This window comes from Falco naumanni, chromosome 18 (genome assembly GCF_017639655.2).
Source record: "Falco naumanni isolate bFalNau1 chromosome 18, bFalNau1.pat, whole genome shotgun sequence".
In the NCBI taxonomy this organism is placed as follows: Eukaryota; Metazoa; Chordata; class Aves; order Falconiformes; family Falconidae; genus Falco; species Falco naumanni.
The window spans coordinates 242,838-260,629 of record NC_054071.1 but is presented as its reverse complement, the minus strand read 5'-3'; the positions used below and the strand labels follow the sequence as shown (position 1 = coordinate 260,629).

Sequence of the window (17,792 nt, the reverse complement as noted above, 5' to 3'; positions counted from 1 at the left end):
GAGTCCATGGGCTCCTGATTTTTTTTTTTTTTTTTTTCTGATTCATCTCATCCCAGTGCTAGGGAGCCCAGATGGACTGGTCCTCACCAGCTCTGACTGCAATTAATGGCTGGGGGCTGCTGATTGACTTTGGTGGGAGGGTGGAGCAGGCTGTTCTGGGAAGCCGGTTTCTAAATGTGCAGAAGCACAGGTTAGCTTGGCTGGGAGACTCATGAAATTTAAATTAGGAGGATTTTGTGGGGAAGAGTAAAAAGTATTAACAAACTAAAGAGAGCTAATTACTGGAGATGGAGAACATTCACTGTGTAGTTGTAGATGACAGCAATAAGTAGGTCCCATCAGGGCTTTTCCTGCTTTGGAGACAAAGGAATCGGCTGTCCACTGAGTTATCAAAGATGATAAGGGCCTGCATTTTATAAATGGAGATAGGCTTTAATTGCAAAAATGCCTGTGAATACTTCTGTGGCACTTTGCTGAACCCTGGTGTCATGGAGGATTTTTGAAGTCTCCTTTCCACAGTCATTACATGCTGCTTCATTTGTAATGAAATTTGCAACTCATGGAACTTCATTTGGATAAATGACACACACACACACACACACACACCCTGCCCTTCCCCCCAGTCTCTTTTATGTCCATCTACTAATGGGGAAAGAAATTAAACCTTGGTTCCTTGTGTAACCCTGCAGCAGAGGCAGTTGCAGAGCTTTGAGAAGCAGAAAAAACTCCGTGGCCAACCTCCGCCGTGCCACACAGCCTGAGCAACACCCCACAAAGCAAATAATCGTAAGCTATAAGTGAGTGCATTCAGGTACACCTTGACTTGGTCTGTAACGAGGGAAATTTTACCAAGCGAGTTGGTGCAAAGGGTCTCCTTTCCATCTCATTGTAGCAAGGGGTGAGTGGGGAACTAAGGGCAGGTGGATTTAGGGTGCGGGTTTTTTTTTTTCTCTTGGGTAGTTTGCCCTTCAGCTCAGCGAAATCCTTCTTTTCTGAGCATGGGTTGTGACTCTGCTAGCAGGAATCCTCTTCTCCCAAGCCCGAATAATGGCCTGTCCTGGTCTCCTAGTAACTGCAGCTGCCACATCACTTTTGACAATGGTGCATCCTTTGTAGCCTGGTTCTCTGCTCCCGCTGTCTGCTCTGTTTCTTCAAATGGCAATTGTCTGAAATTTCTCCAAATGAGCAACTTTTGTGTGTGTGGTGGTGATGTTTGTTTAGCCTGTTCTGACAGAAAAGGGTTTAACCTGTCTTTTTGTGTTCCTTCCTTAAAGCAACTGTGAACCCTTGGGGAACATACTTTTGTGAGATAGCTCATGGTAGGGTTTTTTTTTTTTCCCCCCACCCCAATACTGAATATTGCTCCTGTTATTTTCTGAAACCGTGCTCTCAAAGCATTTTAAACTTTCTGTTCTCATTGATTATTGCACTAAAAGGCTTTCTTTCCTCAATGTATTTTGGAACCAGCCTCTGCCTAGATGTAAAAGTGCATATAATGAAACTTTGCCAGCAGCCAGCAAACCTCTCTCAAAGCTGTAGAGAAGGAATTTGACTTGTGAAGGCTTGAAGCATAAAACCTGCTCTAGTGATAATAGCTGCCTCGTAACTCTGCTAGGGTGTAGTGGGATTTTTGGAGCTGGCCTGGTGCTCTGGATATGGGGAGTTTGGGGGGGGAAAGGAAGCGGGGGGGGGGGGGGCACCTGCTTTTTTTGGCCTTCTTTGTAGGAGGGAATGTATCCACATATGTGGGAACCTGAGTTTGGATGTATGGGGAAGGGAAGGCAGTTGGGAATACCCATCAGTGGTGCAGAATGAGCCCGTGCATGAGCAATAGTAACGAGGTGTCTGGGTGAAAGCCCAGCTGGACGCAGCGCCAGAAGGGGTGAAGATGGGGTGAGTTCAGCTGCATCTGAGCGGAGCTGAATTTGGGTGTGGGTCATCGCAACGCCCCGTGCCTCATTCCCCACCCCACCAGTGTATTTTCCTTCTCCCCCGAGAAGACTGAGATTGCTCTCAGTAAAAACACTTGACCTGCCTCGGTGCCACTGTGAAAACTTTATTCTCTCTCTCAAGGACACTGTTGTTGTGGTTTTTAGGGTTTTTTTTCCCTTCAAAGTAAATTAAATGCTACAGTCAGAGCTCCACTTCACACACACATACGCAGGTGGGTGCACACCTTTGCACCAAAGAACGGCAGCGCTTGGAGCTGAATGTGGCTGGGCGAGGGTGGGAGCAGGTGCTGGGGAGCCAGCAGTGATACAGAGCATGGATGAGAAGAAGGGGAAACGCATGAATCACAGCGTGTCAGGGGAAACACATGAATCATATATTGTGTCAGCAGATTTGACAGATTCCACCAGGATTTCTCTACCTGTGGATCCACAGTTTCAAGTCCCTGCAACCTCCCTGTGCCGTGGTGCCTGGTGTGAGCCGTGGTGGGGTGACACCCTGGGAGGGTCCCTCCTGCCCACCCTGGCTCCCCATTTCCATCCCGGCAGCCCTTTGCACCCCAGCATAGGAAAACTCAGCTCCAGCTCCTGCCACTGCAGAACTCAGACGTGGGGGAGATGATGTGGCTGCCCATCTTGCAGCTATGGAGGGCATCAGGTGCCTTTCTCCTCCCCAAGGTCTTCCCCTGGCTCCAGGCTGTGTAAGCCTGCTTGTGGAGCCCTCTTTGCCTGGTCACCAACCTTTTATAGGACCGTGTGGCCTAGATCCAGGCAAATCCATTATTGCATTGAGAAACACAAGTCCTGATTGTGGGTTTATGTCCTATTTTTCTGTATCCTAAATTCAGACTCTGCCTTCACGTACCAGTCTCTAAAGACCACAGATCCAGGCCAGGTTTAGCAATGCTGGTACCCCATAGCCTAAGATTCCTCTTCTTGACATTGGAGCTTTTGGGGAAAATGGAAAATCCTCCTCTTCCTTCCTTGCTTCTGGTTTCTAGGGACTGCTATGCTCCTGCCCCCACTTACAAAACTGTCTCTGTCCCTCCCCCCCCACCCCCCCTTGCCCCCACTCATCACCGGGGCATCCTGCCATGGGCAGAGCACATCATCCTGACGGGTAGTAGGGTACGTCACTATGATAGTTGTAGTCGGGACACACTTTCTGCACCAGCCTGTAGTCTATGCTGTAGAAGGTGATGTAGATGCAGATGACTTTGAAGGGCTTTGAGCAGACCCAGGAGACATGACTTTGGGTGTGCTCGTGGTAGCAGGTCTTAGATGGGTCATAAGTGCAGAGTGTGGTCTTCTTGGCACGATCCACTTTCTCGTACTCCACGCGGCAGTTGAAGATTTTGGATTCTTTGGCCTCTATGAAGATCTGTTGCTCCAGGTCAAACTCGACTGCCTTGGTGGGAGGGACGAGGCTGACGGAGATGTTCCCTTGCCCGGTAGAGTTGTGTCGGAAGAAGACGTTGACTGTGCCATTGCCGTGATCAACCACCTTTCCAGTGATCAAGAGGTTCAACTTCACTGTCTTGATATTAGAATAGAAATCTCCCCAGCCAAAAATTTTTTTAAGCTTGCCTGAGGCTGGCCCCAAGTCCCTCTGTCCTCTGGGGTGTGGTGCATGGTTCCGCTCAGACAAGTTATCCAGGATATCCCATAATTCTCGTGAACTGCTCACCAGCTCCAGGAGGGTCATGTTCTGCAGTAAGGTTGGAGTTAACAGGGATTTTGAAGAGAGCAGCCCTCTCGCCTTCTGCACTTGAGCACTCTCCTGGGTGTTGGATTCATGTTGCTCTGCACCTTTCCCTGGTTCTTGGCCACGGATCACCTGGACATAGCAATGGTGGAGAGTGAGAGATGGGTGATGGGTGCCTGCAACCCTTGCCCAGGTTTGTTCTTCAGGGTCACCCCGCTCCTCCAGACATGACCTAGACATCTTCTTTCCTGTCCTTGCATTCCTTGTTTCCCCATTCTCTTGCCTTTACCTCTCTCTGTAGCCCAGATTTCCCTTCTGGCAGCAATTTTGCCCTGCTTTCATTCTCTCGTGGTTGCTGGGGGAATAGGTGAAAGGAGCCGGCACGGGTGCGTTTTGCCCATTGCTGGCGCAGCCTGGCATTGGCACCTCTCTCATGGTAGGGCACTTGCGCCTGGGGGATCTCTGCGGATGCTGAGGAGAGGGTGCTACGGGGGAGGATGCATGGCTGCGAGCAGGGTGCCCACCTTGTGGCCTTTGCACCCACTTCACTGCTGACAGCATGTCTCGTGGACCCTTCTTCTGACCTCCAAACTGCCATGGTCTGGGGAGACACGGTGCTGGGAGCAGTGGGGCCAGCATGAGGGACAGCTAAAGCGCAGAGGTGAGTTCTCACCCCAGGCAGACGCCCTTTGCCTCCAACAGTCATGCACAGGCTCCTCTGCAAACTCTGCTCCTGCCAGCACCGGGGCTCTGTCCGCAACCAGCCCTGGACCCCGACATAAACACACACAGAGTCTGGGGGGCTGCTGGGGCGGGGGCTGCCTTGCTGCCAGGCTGTGGATGCAGTGGGCTGGGAGGGTGCCCGGGCAGGAGGTGGATGCTGCAGCCCCCTTGCCCCCCGGTGCCGGGCTGTGGAGCAAACCTCCCGGTGCCACCTGGGGTGCGCGGGGCCACCCGGCAGAGCAGGGGATGGGGAAACCGAGTTCCAGGCCGGCCTGCGGGGCTCTGCCCCAGGCCAGGGGTGCAAGCAGCTGCCCCCAGCAGCGGTACTGCTGTGCGGGGGACGGGATGGGGATGGGGACGGGGACAACACACAGTACAGATTTTTAGAGCGATCAGGAAGTACCCTTACCTGCAAGCCCACCCTGCCCACTGCACGCCCACTACCTGCTGCAAAATAACAGAAGTTTTGGGATGCTTGTTTTTTTTCAGGGGATGGGGTGGGGGGGTGGGGAGGTGAAAAAAATTGATTTGGGAAATGTTACTGCCTGTCACCCCCCACCCCATCCCCTGCAGCCCCCCACCCCTTCCCCTTCCCCAGCGCTCACCAGCAGAGAGATGCTCCCCTGGATGAAGAGGACGATGCAGCTCTGAGGGAGATGCATTTTCCAGACGGTGCCGCCCGCCTTCACCGGATCTCAAATTTAGAGAGGGTTTGGGTGGGTTTTAATTTTTTTTTCCTCTCTTCTTTCCCTCCCTTTTAAGCGAGGGACGTCAGCGTGGGGAAGGGGGTGTCCCCCTTTATCAGCCGGTTCCTAGGGCCCCCCCCCGGCCCATGGTGGCTCCGGCAGCTCCCACCCCGCTCTGCCGGACCGGGAGGCGGCTTCACCTGCTGCCTGCTCCGCTGCCTGCTCTGCTGCCTGCTCCTCGCTGCCTTGTTGGAGACTCAGAGAAACTCCGCTCCATCCCCTCCTCGCTCCCTCCCCTGCCAGGTGCTGGGAGCAGAGCGGCACCTCTGAGCGTAACCCTTTGCTGCCTGCAGCCCAGGCAAGGCAACCCGGCGGCTGGGGGGTTTCCCCCGGGATGTTGGGGGGCCCCAGGGGATGATGGGGTTCCCTAGGGGCTGATGGGGGTCCCCGGGGCCGGCTGGGGTCCCTGGGGAGGATGGGGGTCCCCAGGGCTCAGGGAGCTCCGGCAGGGTGTGTGTATTCCCTGGAGGGCTGGGGAGCCGTTCTGCAGAAGGCTCCTCATCGCTCCGCAGAGGGGAGCATCCCAGGCTGCTGGTGGTGAACTGGCAGGAGGGGAGAGAACTGGGGTGGGGGAACAACTTGGGGGACCCACGGGGGGTCATTGGCTTTGCCCTTAGAGACTGTCTTTATCTCGCACCAGGGGAACAGCCAGGACTGTGGCATCACCCTTTGCCCGCGGCTCCGCTCTTCCCACCCTGTTCCCTACAGTCCAGCCCTCCGAGGAAGGAAGAAGGCTGCTTCTCCTCCGAGTCCCCGCCGGGAGACTGCAGGACCCAGCTGCGGGCATGGCCAAGTCGGGCACCGCCGGGGGCAGAGTGGCTGTGCCCTTTGGGAGGTGATGGACAAGGCCAGGGGGGTCTCCCGAGGGAAACTCTTGGGGCCTGGGTCTGTTGGGGAGGTTTCATTTTTGTTCCTCTAATACTGGCTGCTGCAGCGATGCTTCCTCCCCCATTGCATGGCCACATGGCTGTGCAGTCTTCTTTCCCTCCCCACCCTTAAAATTATTTAAAATAGAACTGTAATATTTCCAGGGTCTTTTGATTTTGGGGGATGGGGGGGTGGCCCCTTCGACCCACCTGCAAAGGATGTGAAGCTTTTTCCTCCTCCCTGGAGAGTCCTGCATCTCCTTAGCAAAAGGCACAGACTGGGTAGGAAGTTTATGTTGAATTTATTTGTGATTCATGGACCTGCACCTGTAAGTCTGGGCAATAACATTTTCCCCTTCCCTCTGCATGACAGGAGTAGGATGTGGCGAATCTTACCTGCGCCGGGGCACTGCTACTCTTCAACTTGGGAAATCATACAAGGAACAAGGAAATGCAGATCCTGTTCCCCCCAGCCAGGCGGTTTGATTTCTGGATTATCTCAGCAGTAAAGGGATGGCAGGCAGCATTGTGTTTAAAAAGGAAACAGAAGCCACTGGTTTGCTGTTACAGAAAGACAGATTTGTGTGTGGTGGGCTTTGTCCCACTGAAGGCAGCAGTTGTCCTTTTTCCATCTTTCAGCAGGAGAAGTTGCAGTACTGAAATGTAACTTGCCAGGGACAGGACTAGAATTAACCCAGGTATTTTTTCACCCCCTAGGAGACAGTTCCTCTTCTTTAAATCACTTTGCCTTCCTCTTTCTTTTTTGTATTCCCTCTTTCCTAAGGCTTTGGAAAGCCAGATCTTGCAGTGATGCTGAAGATGGAACAAATGACAGGGAAAGAGCATGTTGTGACATGCAGGATGCTTTTGCTGAATGCCCTGCTAGCACTCCCATCTGCACAGCAAACTGGTCCAGCTTTTGGCTGCAATTGCTGTGCTGGGATCTGGACAGGGAGGTTTTGGGGAGGAAAGGGAGGTGGGTGACAAATCGGTGTGGTGGCTGCTGCCCACTGCCTGCATCTAAGGTGCCTGCCTGCAGTGCTGCCTTGTCACCTCCTGGGTTTGTTGGAAATCTGAGTCAGGATGGAAATACCGTCTCAGACAGATGCCATGGGAGTTACCTGGGGGTTTAATCACTTTTTATTTGCTGTTGAGTGACTTGCTTGGTGTTGATGGCACTTGCTTCCCTGGAGTGGTGACATTTTGGGGCACAGGAAGGCAAGACACCTCCTTAATGGAGGGTGAGGAACCCAGGGAGCCCGGTTCCCCTGGCCAACCTATGCCAAAGGGAGCAAAGGAGTGACAAATCCCTCAGAAAGAGCTTCCTGGTAGCCAGGGCTGTTAAGCTCCAGAATATTCATCCAGGAGTGGTACTGGAAGGACCCTGGGGCCTCCTAAAACCAGAAGGAACACAGCATTGGAGAATATATGGCAGCACTAATGCTGTCCTGGCCCCAGCGGCATGCTGGATACCTTTAATAGGCTGCATGTCTCTAACTACAGTGATTTCGATAAAAGATCTTCATAAAACTTCCAAATGCCTGTGCCATCACTGGCTTTTCAATCACTCCAAGCGTTGCATCTCCTGCACAGCCTTCCCAGAGCCGTCTGTGTTGCATGTGCTCTGGTCCATGCCACCTCCCCCACCATGCTGGATGCATGCCACCTATTCCCTCAGTGGTTCTGGGTGGCAAAATACTTCTGGGGAGCAGATCTGTGGCTCCAATTTGCCTCCCCGCAACTCAGTGAGGCTGAGCTGAGGTCAGCGCAGCTCAGGACAAGGAGGAAGAACAAGGGATAAAAATGATTTAATGTGACTTTCTGGGTTTCCTGGTGTTTGGAGGGAGCTGGGGACTGGAGCAGCATAAAGGACTGATTTAGGAGCTGTTCTAGTTCGTCTTGTGCTGCGATGGCTCCCTCCGGAGCTACTTAAATAGTCCATGCATGGTGAGCATGGGGCTGCCGCTTCCACCTTCCCTGGGCAGTGGTGGGGATGTCACCCCCATTTCAGCCTGGGGACATGTCCCAGCCCGCGTGGTGCATCTGAGAGGACTGTTGAGTAAAAGTGGGCTCCTGCATGTCCCGTGCAGCAATGGGACCTCAGTGGTGGAAGTAAAACAATCCAGGCAAGTCCAGGCCAGCATTTAGGGACAGGTTTCCTTTTAAACACCGGTGAATATAATCCCGGTGCTGTAAAATGAGATGGGATTGGGGTGGGAGAAGGTAATGGAAAGGCTGGGTGTTGCTTTCCACACAGCTAAAGAAAACTCTTGTCCCTGCTGCTTTTTGCCCGGAAGGGTCCCAGGCCAGGATGGTGGCAGGGTTGGAGGGGGCATCCTGGCCTCTCACCAGGTGGCTGCTGAGGATGGGGTGAGCTGGTGTCGAGGTCTGGGCCCTGGCTTTGCTCAGCTCGGTTGCTCCAAAGTTGCAGCTCCAGCTGGTGGGTGCCAAGGTGGGGTTTGCAAGTTTATTCTGCTGAGTTTTGCAATAATGGAAGGTTCAGTGATCAAAATTGCTCCTTCCTTGTTGTCCTGTGTGGGCTTCTCCCCCTGGGTGAGACACACTCCTGGGATGCAGTTACAGTGGAGTGATGGGGCTCTTGCAGCTGCCTTTGTGCAGCACCTAGCACGAAGGCCTGGCCACCCCAGCTAGGGCTCCAGGGGCTGCTGCAAAAATACACTCTCAAATTGTGCATATTTCCAAAATCAAACATTACCCACGAGTTTCTGGTGCTTTGGGAAAACTCTTTTTTCCCCAGGTCCAGGGGATCCAGCTCTCTGGGAGGGATGTTCTTGCCACTGCAGCAAGCAGGAGCTGGTTGCAGGGGGGGAGGAGGATGCAGCCTCTTGTACCTCGCCCGATGCACATCCCGCAAGGGGAAAGCAATCCAGGCTGCAGGAAAGCACCTGGGATATTATTTTTTTTTTAGGTGTCATTTATCTGAAAGCTGAATGGAAAGAAGCCTTGGCCGTGCTACCAGGCCCTTTCTCCCCTGTGCTGCGCAGCCCAGCGCCGCATTTCTTTTCCTGGGTTTCTATTGCCCTCTAGTGGGATCCTGTGCTGGGAAGACGGGCTCAGCCTAGGGGTGCTGAGCTCTGCCGGGAAATCACAGGATGCTGAGCACCAGGAGGGAGTGAAACGGGGAGGGGAGAGGCTCTACCAAGCACCTCCCATTTACCAAAGCAGCTTTCTATTAAGGGATATTATTTTTGGAAGCATTTTTTTCCCCGTGCAGCATTACCAACATCTGCAGAATTAGGGATAGAAGGAGATAAGACAAAAAAAGGCCGGGAAGGGGAATATATTTTAAACAGAAAGGTTGCAGTGACCTGAAATGCAGGGGTGTGATGCTGGGGGAGATGCTGGCTGTCGGCAGCATCACTAGCGGTAATAGCAAGGATAAGGGCTTTGCAGTTATCCGTGGCAGGGTGCTGCTGGGCATCTTCCTCCGGTAACATGCTGCAAACACCCACGTACACAGAGGCAGCTTAGCTACATGGGACACATGCTTTGAGGTCCTGGTGGCTTTTGCAGGCTGCCAGGCATGTGTCTCTAAGGTCCATTGCTAAAGGGAACAGGGCTCGGAACGGAGGAGGAGAGATGCAGCATGACAGAACTGCCCAATGGGTCTGACGCCCCTCTAAACCCACAGTGCGACTCCTGCAGAGCTGGAGCAGCTGCATGTTAAGCAGCACTGTCAAGGCTGTGAGTGCCAAAGACCAAAAAAAAACCCAGCCCTGAGTGTGAAGATGCTCTGGGAGAGACAGCAAAGATCAGGAGGTCAGGGAGACTGGCTTACGCAGAGACTTAAAAGAAGCAAGGGAGCATAGCGAGAGTGGGAATCCAAGCCTTCAGATGCCTGACAGCTCTAAGGGGAGGCAGATAATTAATTCAGGTGTTGATTAAGAGAGATATACAGCCTGAGAGGCTGTGTATTCCCTGATGCAGCCTTTTCCTCTTCCAGTTACTCTGGGAAAGAGGCTGCCATCCTTGTTTTTGTTTCGCAGCCCAACACCCCAAGGTTATTTGGCCACAGCAGTGAGATTTCAGCTGAGCTCCACTGAGCCATGGCTCAATGTTCTGTCTCCTGCCTCTCCTCCAGGAGCGGCTGGATGTGTTCTGCCTTCCTTGGCTGTGCTGATGTGGAGGGGTGTGCTCCCATCGCGCAGGGAGCAGCTGGATGCCGTCAGCACCCAGAAATACAAGAAATGTTGTTAATTCATACTTTGCTCTCACAGGCCCTTTCATTAGCAGGTACCAAAACATTTCTCCAGGCTGGTAAATACAGCTATTTGAGACTGATTTGATTTTAGGGGCCAAGGAGCAAAGCTAGGAGGAGAGGACAGGTTCTTGGGTGCCCATCACCTGCATCTCTCTCCATATGCAAGACAAGCAGATTTCCAGCCCCCAGAGTATCACTGTATGTGTGCATGCATCTGCTGGCATTCACGTACGTAATACAGCTCTGTTTTTTTAATAAATGATTATGAAGGGGATGTTCATGCTCTGGGTTCCAGTGCTGTCCTGGGGAAACTTCTCCTAAATTCCTTCCCTTGTTGGAATTCAGCTGCCAGGTGGGAGGTTTGGAGCTGACGGCCCTATCCCTGGCTATGCTTGGCCCTTCTCTGGATCCAGCTGAACCCTCCCAGCCAGGTAGGACCCATCTTGCTGGGGATCGGGAACTGGGTACCTCCAAAGAGCAGTTTGGTTTTGTCTTTGGAACACGTTAGGCTCCTTTGTTGGATACTAAAATGCAAAATAATGTTGCTCCTGGGAAAACTATCTCTAAATCTCATTTCTTGTGCTGCCTCAGCTCTCTGCCCTGTTCCCAGCCCTGCACTCATGTCTTTCCCCTTCCTTTTCCAGTAATGAAGAATAATAATTTCTAAAAGGTAACACCTCATCGCAGCACATTTGCCATGTGTCAAGACCTCTTGGCCAAGGCTGTAGGAGTCCGTTTGGATTTGTAAGCAGGAAAACAAATTAAAAGGTTCCTCCCCATTTCCTTTTTCTCTTGCAGACACCTGCAGGCAATGGGGTTTTCCTAAAGAGCTGGGGGAGGTGGTTTGGCAAGGCATTGCCTAAAAATAGAGAAAACCTGGGGGGTTAGGTGAAACTGGAGCCCAGTATCTTGTGGTGAGGATGCGACTGGGGATTCACTGAGGCATCTGGGGGTGCTGTGATGCAGGGTACACCCGGGTGGGGAGCTGGAAGATGGGCTGGGGAAGGACTGGGGGTGAGTTCTGCCTTTGCGAAAGGCCGGGCGAGAGGCAGAGGAGGCGGCGAGCCCGGCGAGCCCTTCTGCCGTGCGACTGCAGAGGGTAGCAGGGAGCCGCTCTGGGCACCGCCTGGGCTCGGGGTGCACCCGCTGCTGCTGGGGCTGCGAGAGCAGCGCACCCCACAGCCTGCTGGCCTGGGAGCAGACGATGCTGCCCAAACCCACCTCCCATGTCAGGTGTTATTTATGGCCCAGATCGCACGTGAAAACTGAATAACTTAGGAAACTTTTAAAACACGGTTCTGCAAGCGAATATCATGATTATCCCGGGAAAGCTGGGGACCTGGCAAGGGTGAGTGTGCCCTGTTTTGCCGTGCTACAGAGGGGTTTGATAATTTTTTTTCATCGCCATCTCCTTGAGGTTTCTCTGTGTTGTTTCATTTGATTTTCTCAGGCCAAATGGGGGAATAAAGAAATTTCTTGCTTCTGCTCTGGAGGGTCTGGAAAGGGGGTCCTGTTGGTCTGGGGTGCTGGGAGAGGGCCGTTACAGCTGGCTGCCCCAGGGGTGCTCAGCTCCAGCCTGAGAGGCCCAGCAGGTCCCTCCCTGGCTGGTGGCTGGTGGCTCTGGTTTCCCTTCCCACCCTCTGAGGCTGAATATAATTTCATAAAAATAACCAAAGAGGCAACTGGAGTCTCTCTGGGAGAAGAAATAATCCTGGGGAAAACAAAGCTGTGCCAAAGGAGTGTTTGTGAAGAGATAAGGGTTGCAGCCATGATCAGCCCTTCCCTGCATTTTGGGTGTAGGGTGTAGGATTTTTCTCAAAGCAAGGCTTTAATTTTTACCTTCAAATCCTCCCATAGGACAGCAGAGCATGTGCAGGCAGCCGCTACAACAGCACCTCAAAAACACAAACATCAGGGTAAAAAAAGTCGTTTATCCTGCCTGTTCAGGCAATGCAGGGCGTTCTGCTGGATGAATCGCTGGTGGAGGTGATGGTGAGATGATGCATCTCACAGCATCTCCTTCCTTTGGAGCAGGACAGAGATTAACAGCTCATTTCTGCTGGGCTCAGCAAACGGCAATGCCACCGGCTTTCCAGGGCAGATCTGAAATGATAAATTGGAGATGAAAAAGGTTCATGTCCCAGTAACATTTACAGTAACATAAATATGGGTCAAGTCCCGTATTTACATTGTGATCCTATCACTGTGAAAAGGCAATATAAATGCAATACAATCTATTGGCACAAAAACTGCATGGCTTGCAGCTGTCAGGGTTTCTTGCCTGGCTCTTGGAGTGGGGCAGTGCTGAATGAAATTAAAATGATCAGTAAAAATGCTGTGATGCCTCTGGCTGGGACTGAGTTGTTTGCCTGCTTTTGAAAGAATAGGGGAAAAAAAGATCTCTGCATGCAAAATGCCATCTATGCTATTTTAGTCTGGACACGGAAGAGGCTGAAATCTTTACAGTTTGCTGCTCAAGCTGGAAGGAGAAGAAAAACCTCTTAGCAGCAAATCTCAGAGGCTCAAAGCTCTGCTTCGGCCCCGAAAGAGCAACTGTCTGCAGCTCTGCTGCGTTAGGATGGGCTGCTTTTCCCCTGCCTTGCATGTCAACTGATATTTAAGTCATAGCTGCTGGAGTCAAGGGATATATGCTGGGATCTCACCTCACATTTTAAATGTGCTGTGAACACCTGACATTTGCAGAGAGAGGTTTGGAAAGACGACCAGTGTGTATCTAACAGCAGAGGAAGGAGATGCCCCTACCAGGCCCCTTGAATTATCACAGCTTTCCTAGAAAAACCTTAATTTCTCAGGCACATTTTAGAGGAAGATGGTTGAACTTCTCAAATGCCTCTTCTTGAAAACTCAGTTTCCTCCCTTAGCTAATCTCTAGATAAGAGTTGCTTTAAACAAACCTTCCACCCCTGGCCCCGTCCCCCTCTGCATCTTCCTGTGCTCCTGCCTGTGTTGGGTGTTCAAGTCTCTGAGCTTCCCTGGGCTGGCTGCGGAGGGGAGATAAGCCCTGTCTTGGAGGCATGTAATAATACTCATGATTAATATTTATTAATTCTAGAGTGGGCTGGACAGGTGGTGGGTTTTTTTCCCCATGGAAAATTTTGCCTTATTGCCATAAAAAAATGGGATAAGGAAGCAGGGAGGGTGTTTTGGGATAAGAACTGGTGAAAAAGCGGGGGAAGGGGATTATTTTTCTTTTCTGAAGATTTGGAGAAGGGGGGAAAACATCTCCTTTTTTTTTTTTCTCTCTCCTTCTTTTTTTCTTTTTTCTTTTCCTGGCAATATTTAAGCTGCTCTCTGAGCAGCCCAGCAGGCAACCAGGGCTCCAGCACTGCCCATGACTGTTTCTCACAGAGCTTCTCACCTGCCGTCTGGGCCATAAACCCCCAGGAATTTTCCAGCCTCACCTCAGAACAGTTCTTCCCCACCTTGCTGAGACTCTCCATGCTCTTGGCCAGGGACGAACCTGCTGGGCTGGGGTGGGCTGGGGAGCCTGGCATGCCACAGGACTCCCAGCCTGGCCACTGGCTCTGGGGCTGTAGCTTCGTCTCATGTCACAGCAGGTAAAAAATCCAGGCGAGGGGCCCTTTTGCTGATGTTTTACATCTGCCCAAGAGGTCCAAGGATGGCGAGGTAATTTCTTCTAGGAGACTGTCAGAGGCAGCTCCTCTGAAGGGCACTAGTGCCCTAAACCTGACCTGATTATTTTTTTCAGCTGCATTGGCTGATCTAAGAGAGACCTGCCTCTGAGTCCTCTGGATGGGCGATATCCCACCCGGGGCTACATGCTCTGCCGGCATCACCAAGGCACTGCATGTAGTGGGGACGCCCACCCCGCTCCTGCTCAGCATCGATCGTGCTCTGCCCAGGCGCTCCTTGATACTCCCAATGACTTTGCTAACCTGATGATGTGGAAATACATTTTTGTGGTGCACGGTAGCTGCTGACAGTCCTGGAGGGTGGCTGGGCAATCTCGCAGGCTTGGCTAATGACACCCCTACCCCAAAATTTCCTTGTAATGATTAAAAATGTAAATTTTTGGCAACCCATGCAGAGGGGAGGGTGGCGAAGGGCCAGCAGGAGAGGCAGAGGACAGGTATTCAGTGATGTGTTTCCAGTGCTCGCACTCTGTCAGTAGCCTGGGTTGGGTCCAAGCCGGGGGTGGCTGGTGCTGGCCAAGTGCAGCATCCCCTGTCCTGGCAGGCTCAGAGCAGAGCTGCTTTCTGTCCTGGGGATCCAGTCACACACAGAAACATGCCTGGCAGAGGTGTCTTGAGCTTGTTTTGGGTGGAGGTGGGGGGATTGTTGAGGGTATTTGGCCACTGGGCTGAGCAGCACGTGGGCTGGAGGGAATGTGCAGGAGGAGGACAAATGGGGCAGGTGCTCAGTGCTTTCAAAAAAGGAGGTGAGCACGCATTGCATTGCATGTGTGTTTTTGAGTGACATCTCTGTGTGCTGTGGGGCTGGAGCAGCATCAGCCCCGGTCCTGCCCTCACCTCTGCATTTGGGGGCTCCCCATGGGGTGATGCGCAGCTGAGACCCTGCGCTTTCCTGGGGGTGGCTTTGCCTTTTCAGCCCCTTCTTTCTGTAGTAGCACTGGCCTTCATCCCCAATCCATCTCAGTGGTGATGGAAAAACTGACCTGAGCCTTTCCAGCCCGGTCCCCTTTGCCATTGCTGAGACTTCAGCTGTGACCTGGCACTGGGGGGCTCCTGGGGGGCTCAGCCCAGAGCACAAAGTGCTTTCAGTTCAGACACAGGGTCCTGCAGGCTGTCCTCGTGAGACATGCAGGCTGAGAGCAGCCAGATAGGTTTGGACGTGCGTGCTCAACGCAGATCCACGTGCTGGGACACAGCCCGGGGTTGCTCTTGGCTTCTTCCCCAAAATAAGGCACTGTCTGGAACCCCAAGTGAAAATACTGTAGCGATTGTGTTTGCCCCATTGCCTCCCAGTTCCTCTCACCCCCTGACCCTCCGGCTGCCTTATCACCACTGAAAAGCAACAAATCCAGCCAAAAAGCTGCAGATTTCCTCCTTGACACCTGCACTTCCAGCCCAGCTTTGTCCCCAAGGAGGGGACAGGGCCACACAGATGGAGGTCCTGGCTCTGGGGGGGTGGGGGGTGGGGCGGGGGGGACGGGGGGGGGGGGGGGGGAGATGGACATGTGCTGGGTGGGGCTGTGGTTGATGAGTGATTTTGCCCTCCAGGGCCACAGCATCACAGCTTTGCTTGTACAAGGGCTTTGGGGGAATTTCTGCCTTTCTTTAGGCTCTGCTTGTCACTTCACTGGGCTTCAAGCCCTCCTGCTCTGCTTGAGAAGGCTGGCAGGTCAGTGGGGGGAAAGCAACTTTTTGCACGCAAAGAGGCTGCAACACTGGTCCCAGCATTGCTTTTTTGGTGTGATAGCTCCCATTTCACCCCCAAAACAACCCATTTGCTCTCTTCAAACCCTTTTCCTGTGGCCAAACCAAGTGCTTGCTGTCACAGGAGGAGGCAGAGCACAGCGTGTTGTGCAAGCCTGTGTTGACAAGCTCAGACTCCCCAGGGAATAACCCAGATGGATTTGCTCTTGGAAAACCGTGCTTCGGATAATGATGCAGCTTTCCTAATTACTCCAGTGGCTGGATCCCAGACAGCATAGAGCAGCTTGAGGATCAGGGCCAGTTTAAAGCAGCTGAGGCTCTGGGTCCATTGATGCTGTAATTTACAGAACGAAGTGGCGAGCAGGCTCTGTCCGATTGCCTCGAGGTCTAGCAGCAGCAAAGGAAGCGATTCATGGCAGCTAGGGAGGAAGGAGGATTTATTAGATCAGAAAGTCTCCCAGTGAATGCAAGATTGTTTTTTTCCTCCTAATTAACTGAAGCCAAGAATGAGCCTCAGTGGGTGTTGCAGGATGCTTGCTTAAGGATGACATCCCAGGCTAGCCAGAGCCTTGGGAGAAGCACCCAAAACTGGAACACATAAAGGTCATGGGGATTATTGGTGCCATTGTGGGTGGGTTATGGTCCTCTCCAGGCTGAGGGAGACCACAGCCTGATCCTCCCTCCTGCTGGTGGAGGAGTCACATGTGTCCTTCACCTGTAGGTGAGTGGCTGGGGGTCAGGGCACAGCTCCCCACCAGGGATCTTTGGATAAAGTCCCACAACCTTTTACCAAAAGCTGTGGTCAGAAACTGTGCCTCTCTGGCTGGCAGAGCTGTGCACCCTGGGGAGAGGGAGCACTGGGTTTCCTTCCTCTGCCAGTGCCTGTTTATGCATTTTATCCAATTACTGCTTAATGCAAAATGCATAAGGAGTCCTTGGAGCAGGGACAGAAACCCATGGCCCAGCTTTGCTGTCCTCACCGGCAAAGCCGACCCTTTAGGACAATTTCCAGCCTCATTTGAATGACTTCATGGGAAGATTTCTCTGTCTTTTTTTAAGTTCCAACCAGCTGGTGGTTAATTTTTGCTCTGATTTAGGAACAAAACCCATGTCAGGATGCTGAATTTGCTTCACTTAAGCATCCCACCGCTGTGTCTCAGCTCAGCTTTTGCTGCTGGATTAAAAGCTTTTGCACCAGGGAACTGGGGCTGCTTTCAAGAGGTCTTGAGCTGGCCCACCTCAAACACCGAAAATCACGGGGTGGGGAGGCCCTTTGAAAGCATAAACCACCACCAGCATCGTGGCTTCCCAGCTAACCTGGCAGGGTCCGCATTGCCAGCTGTTGCTTGACCTGAGACAGGAAAGGAACAGCTTGTTCAACCAAGCCTTGTTGTGGCTTTTGAGGTTTTAGCGAGTTAAAGCAACAAATTGTCCATTTAAGTGAAACCTACACTGCAGTTTGGTTCCCAGGGGAGCCCCAGATCCAGAGCCAAAATCTGAGAGAGCAGCACGAGAAAAATCAATCATTATTATAGGAAATCAAGAAAACTCCAAAGCTCTCTTTCCCTTCTTCCCTTGGCAAATCTTTTTTGGCTTAGATTTTCCCATTCTTATTTCTGAAGTGGACAAAGAGATAGGGATGGGGATGCATTTCCCTGCCCCACAGCCAGGTTTTACCCCAAAGGAGAGGCTGAACTAGGACCTAAAATCTCGTTTGTATTTTAATAGAGATGCACCCTGAGAGATGATTAACTACAGAACCTTCGCAAGCCCAGCAAAGAATTTTTCCAACCTAATTGGATTTGCTTTCCTTATTTCTGCAGCTTGTGTGCTCCTTATTTTGTTATTTATAGAAAACATCTGTCTGAGTGTCAGCCAGCCCTCAGGTGGGAAACTGGGGCTTGGTGATTTCTTTGCTCTACATGACCAGGGTGAAACACCAGCTCTGCCAAAAGAAATAGCTGTGACCCCACTAGGTCCTTTTGGGAGAATACTGGCCAGTTCCATGATGAGCTGTCCGCAGGAGCCTCCTTGCACCTAATGCTGGCAGGAGGGCAGGGTAAAAACCACAAGTGCATGAAAAAAATGGGTAAATCCTGGCTGAAAAAAAGCCTTCCAGGGAGGCAGGAGCTTCCTCCACCCGAACCCTGTTAAATGGGAAGGGAAAAGCCAGGGATTTTTTTTCCAGGTAAGAGGCAGACCC

General features: G+C 52.2%; 1 protein-coding gene across 1 annotated transcript; it reads right to left on the bottom strand.

Moving 5' to 3' along the window:
* Positions 1-3,057: 3,057 nt before the first annotated feature.
* Positions 3,058-5,185, bottom strand: NXPH3 (neurexophilin 3). Its single transcript, XM_040617641.1, has 2 exons — positions 4,983-5,185; positions 3,058-3,786 (listed from the first exon to the last, which is right to left on the bottom strand). Exons 1-2 carry the CDS (start codon positions 5,037-5,039, stop codon positions 3,058-3,060), a joined length of 786 nt encoding a protein of 261 aa, XP_040473575.1. The 5' UTR covers positions 5,040-5,185.
* Positions 5,186-17,792: the final 12,607 nt, after the last annotated feature.

Bases quoted from the DNA above. Each gene is read 5' to 3' on its own strand.
- NXPH3 (XM_040617641.1), bottom strand. From the start codon at position 5,039: ATGCATCTCCCTCAGAGCTGCATCGTCCTCTTCATCCAGGGGAGCATC. The intron at 3,787-4,982 runs GTGAGCGCTGGG...TGCTATGTCCAG, and splicing joins AGGGGAGCATCTCTCTGCTG to GTGATCCGTGGCCAAGAACC.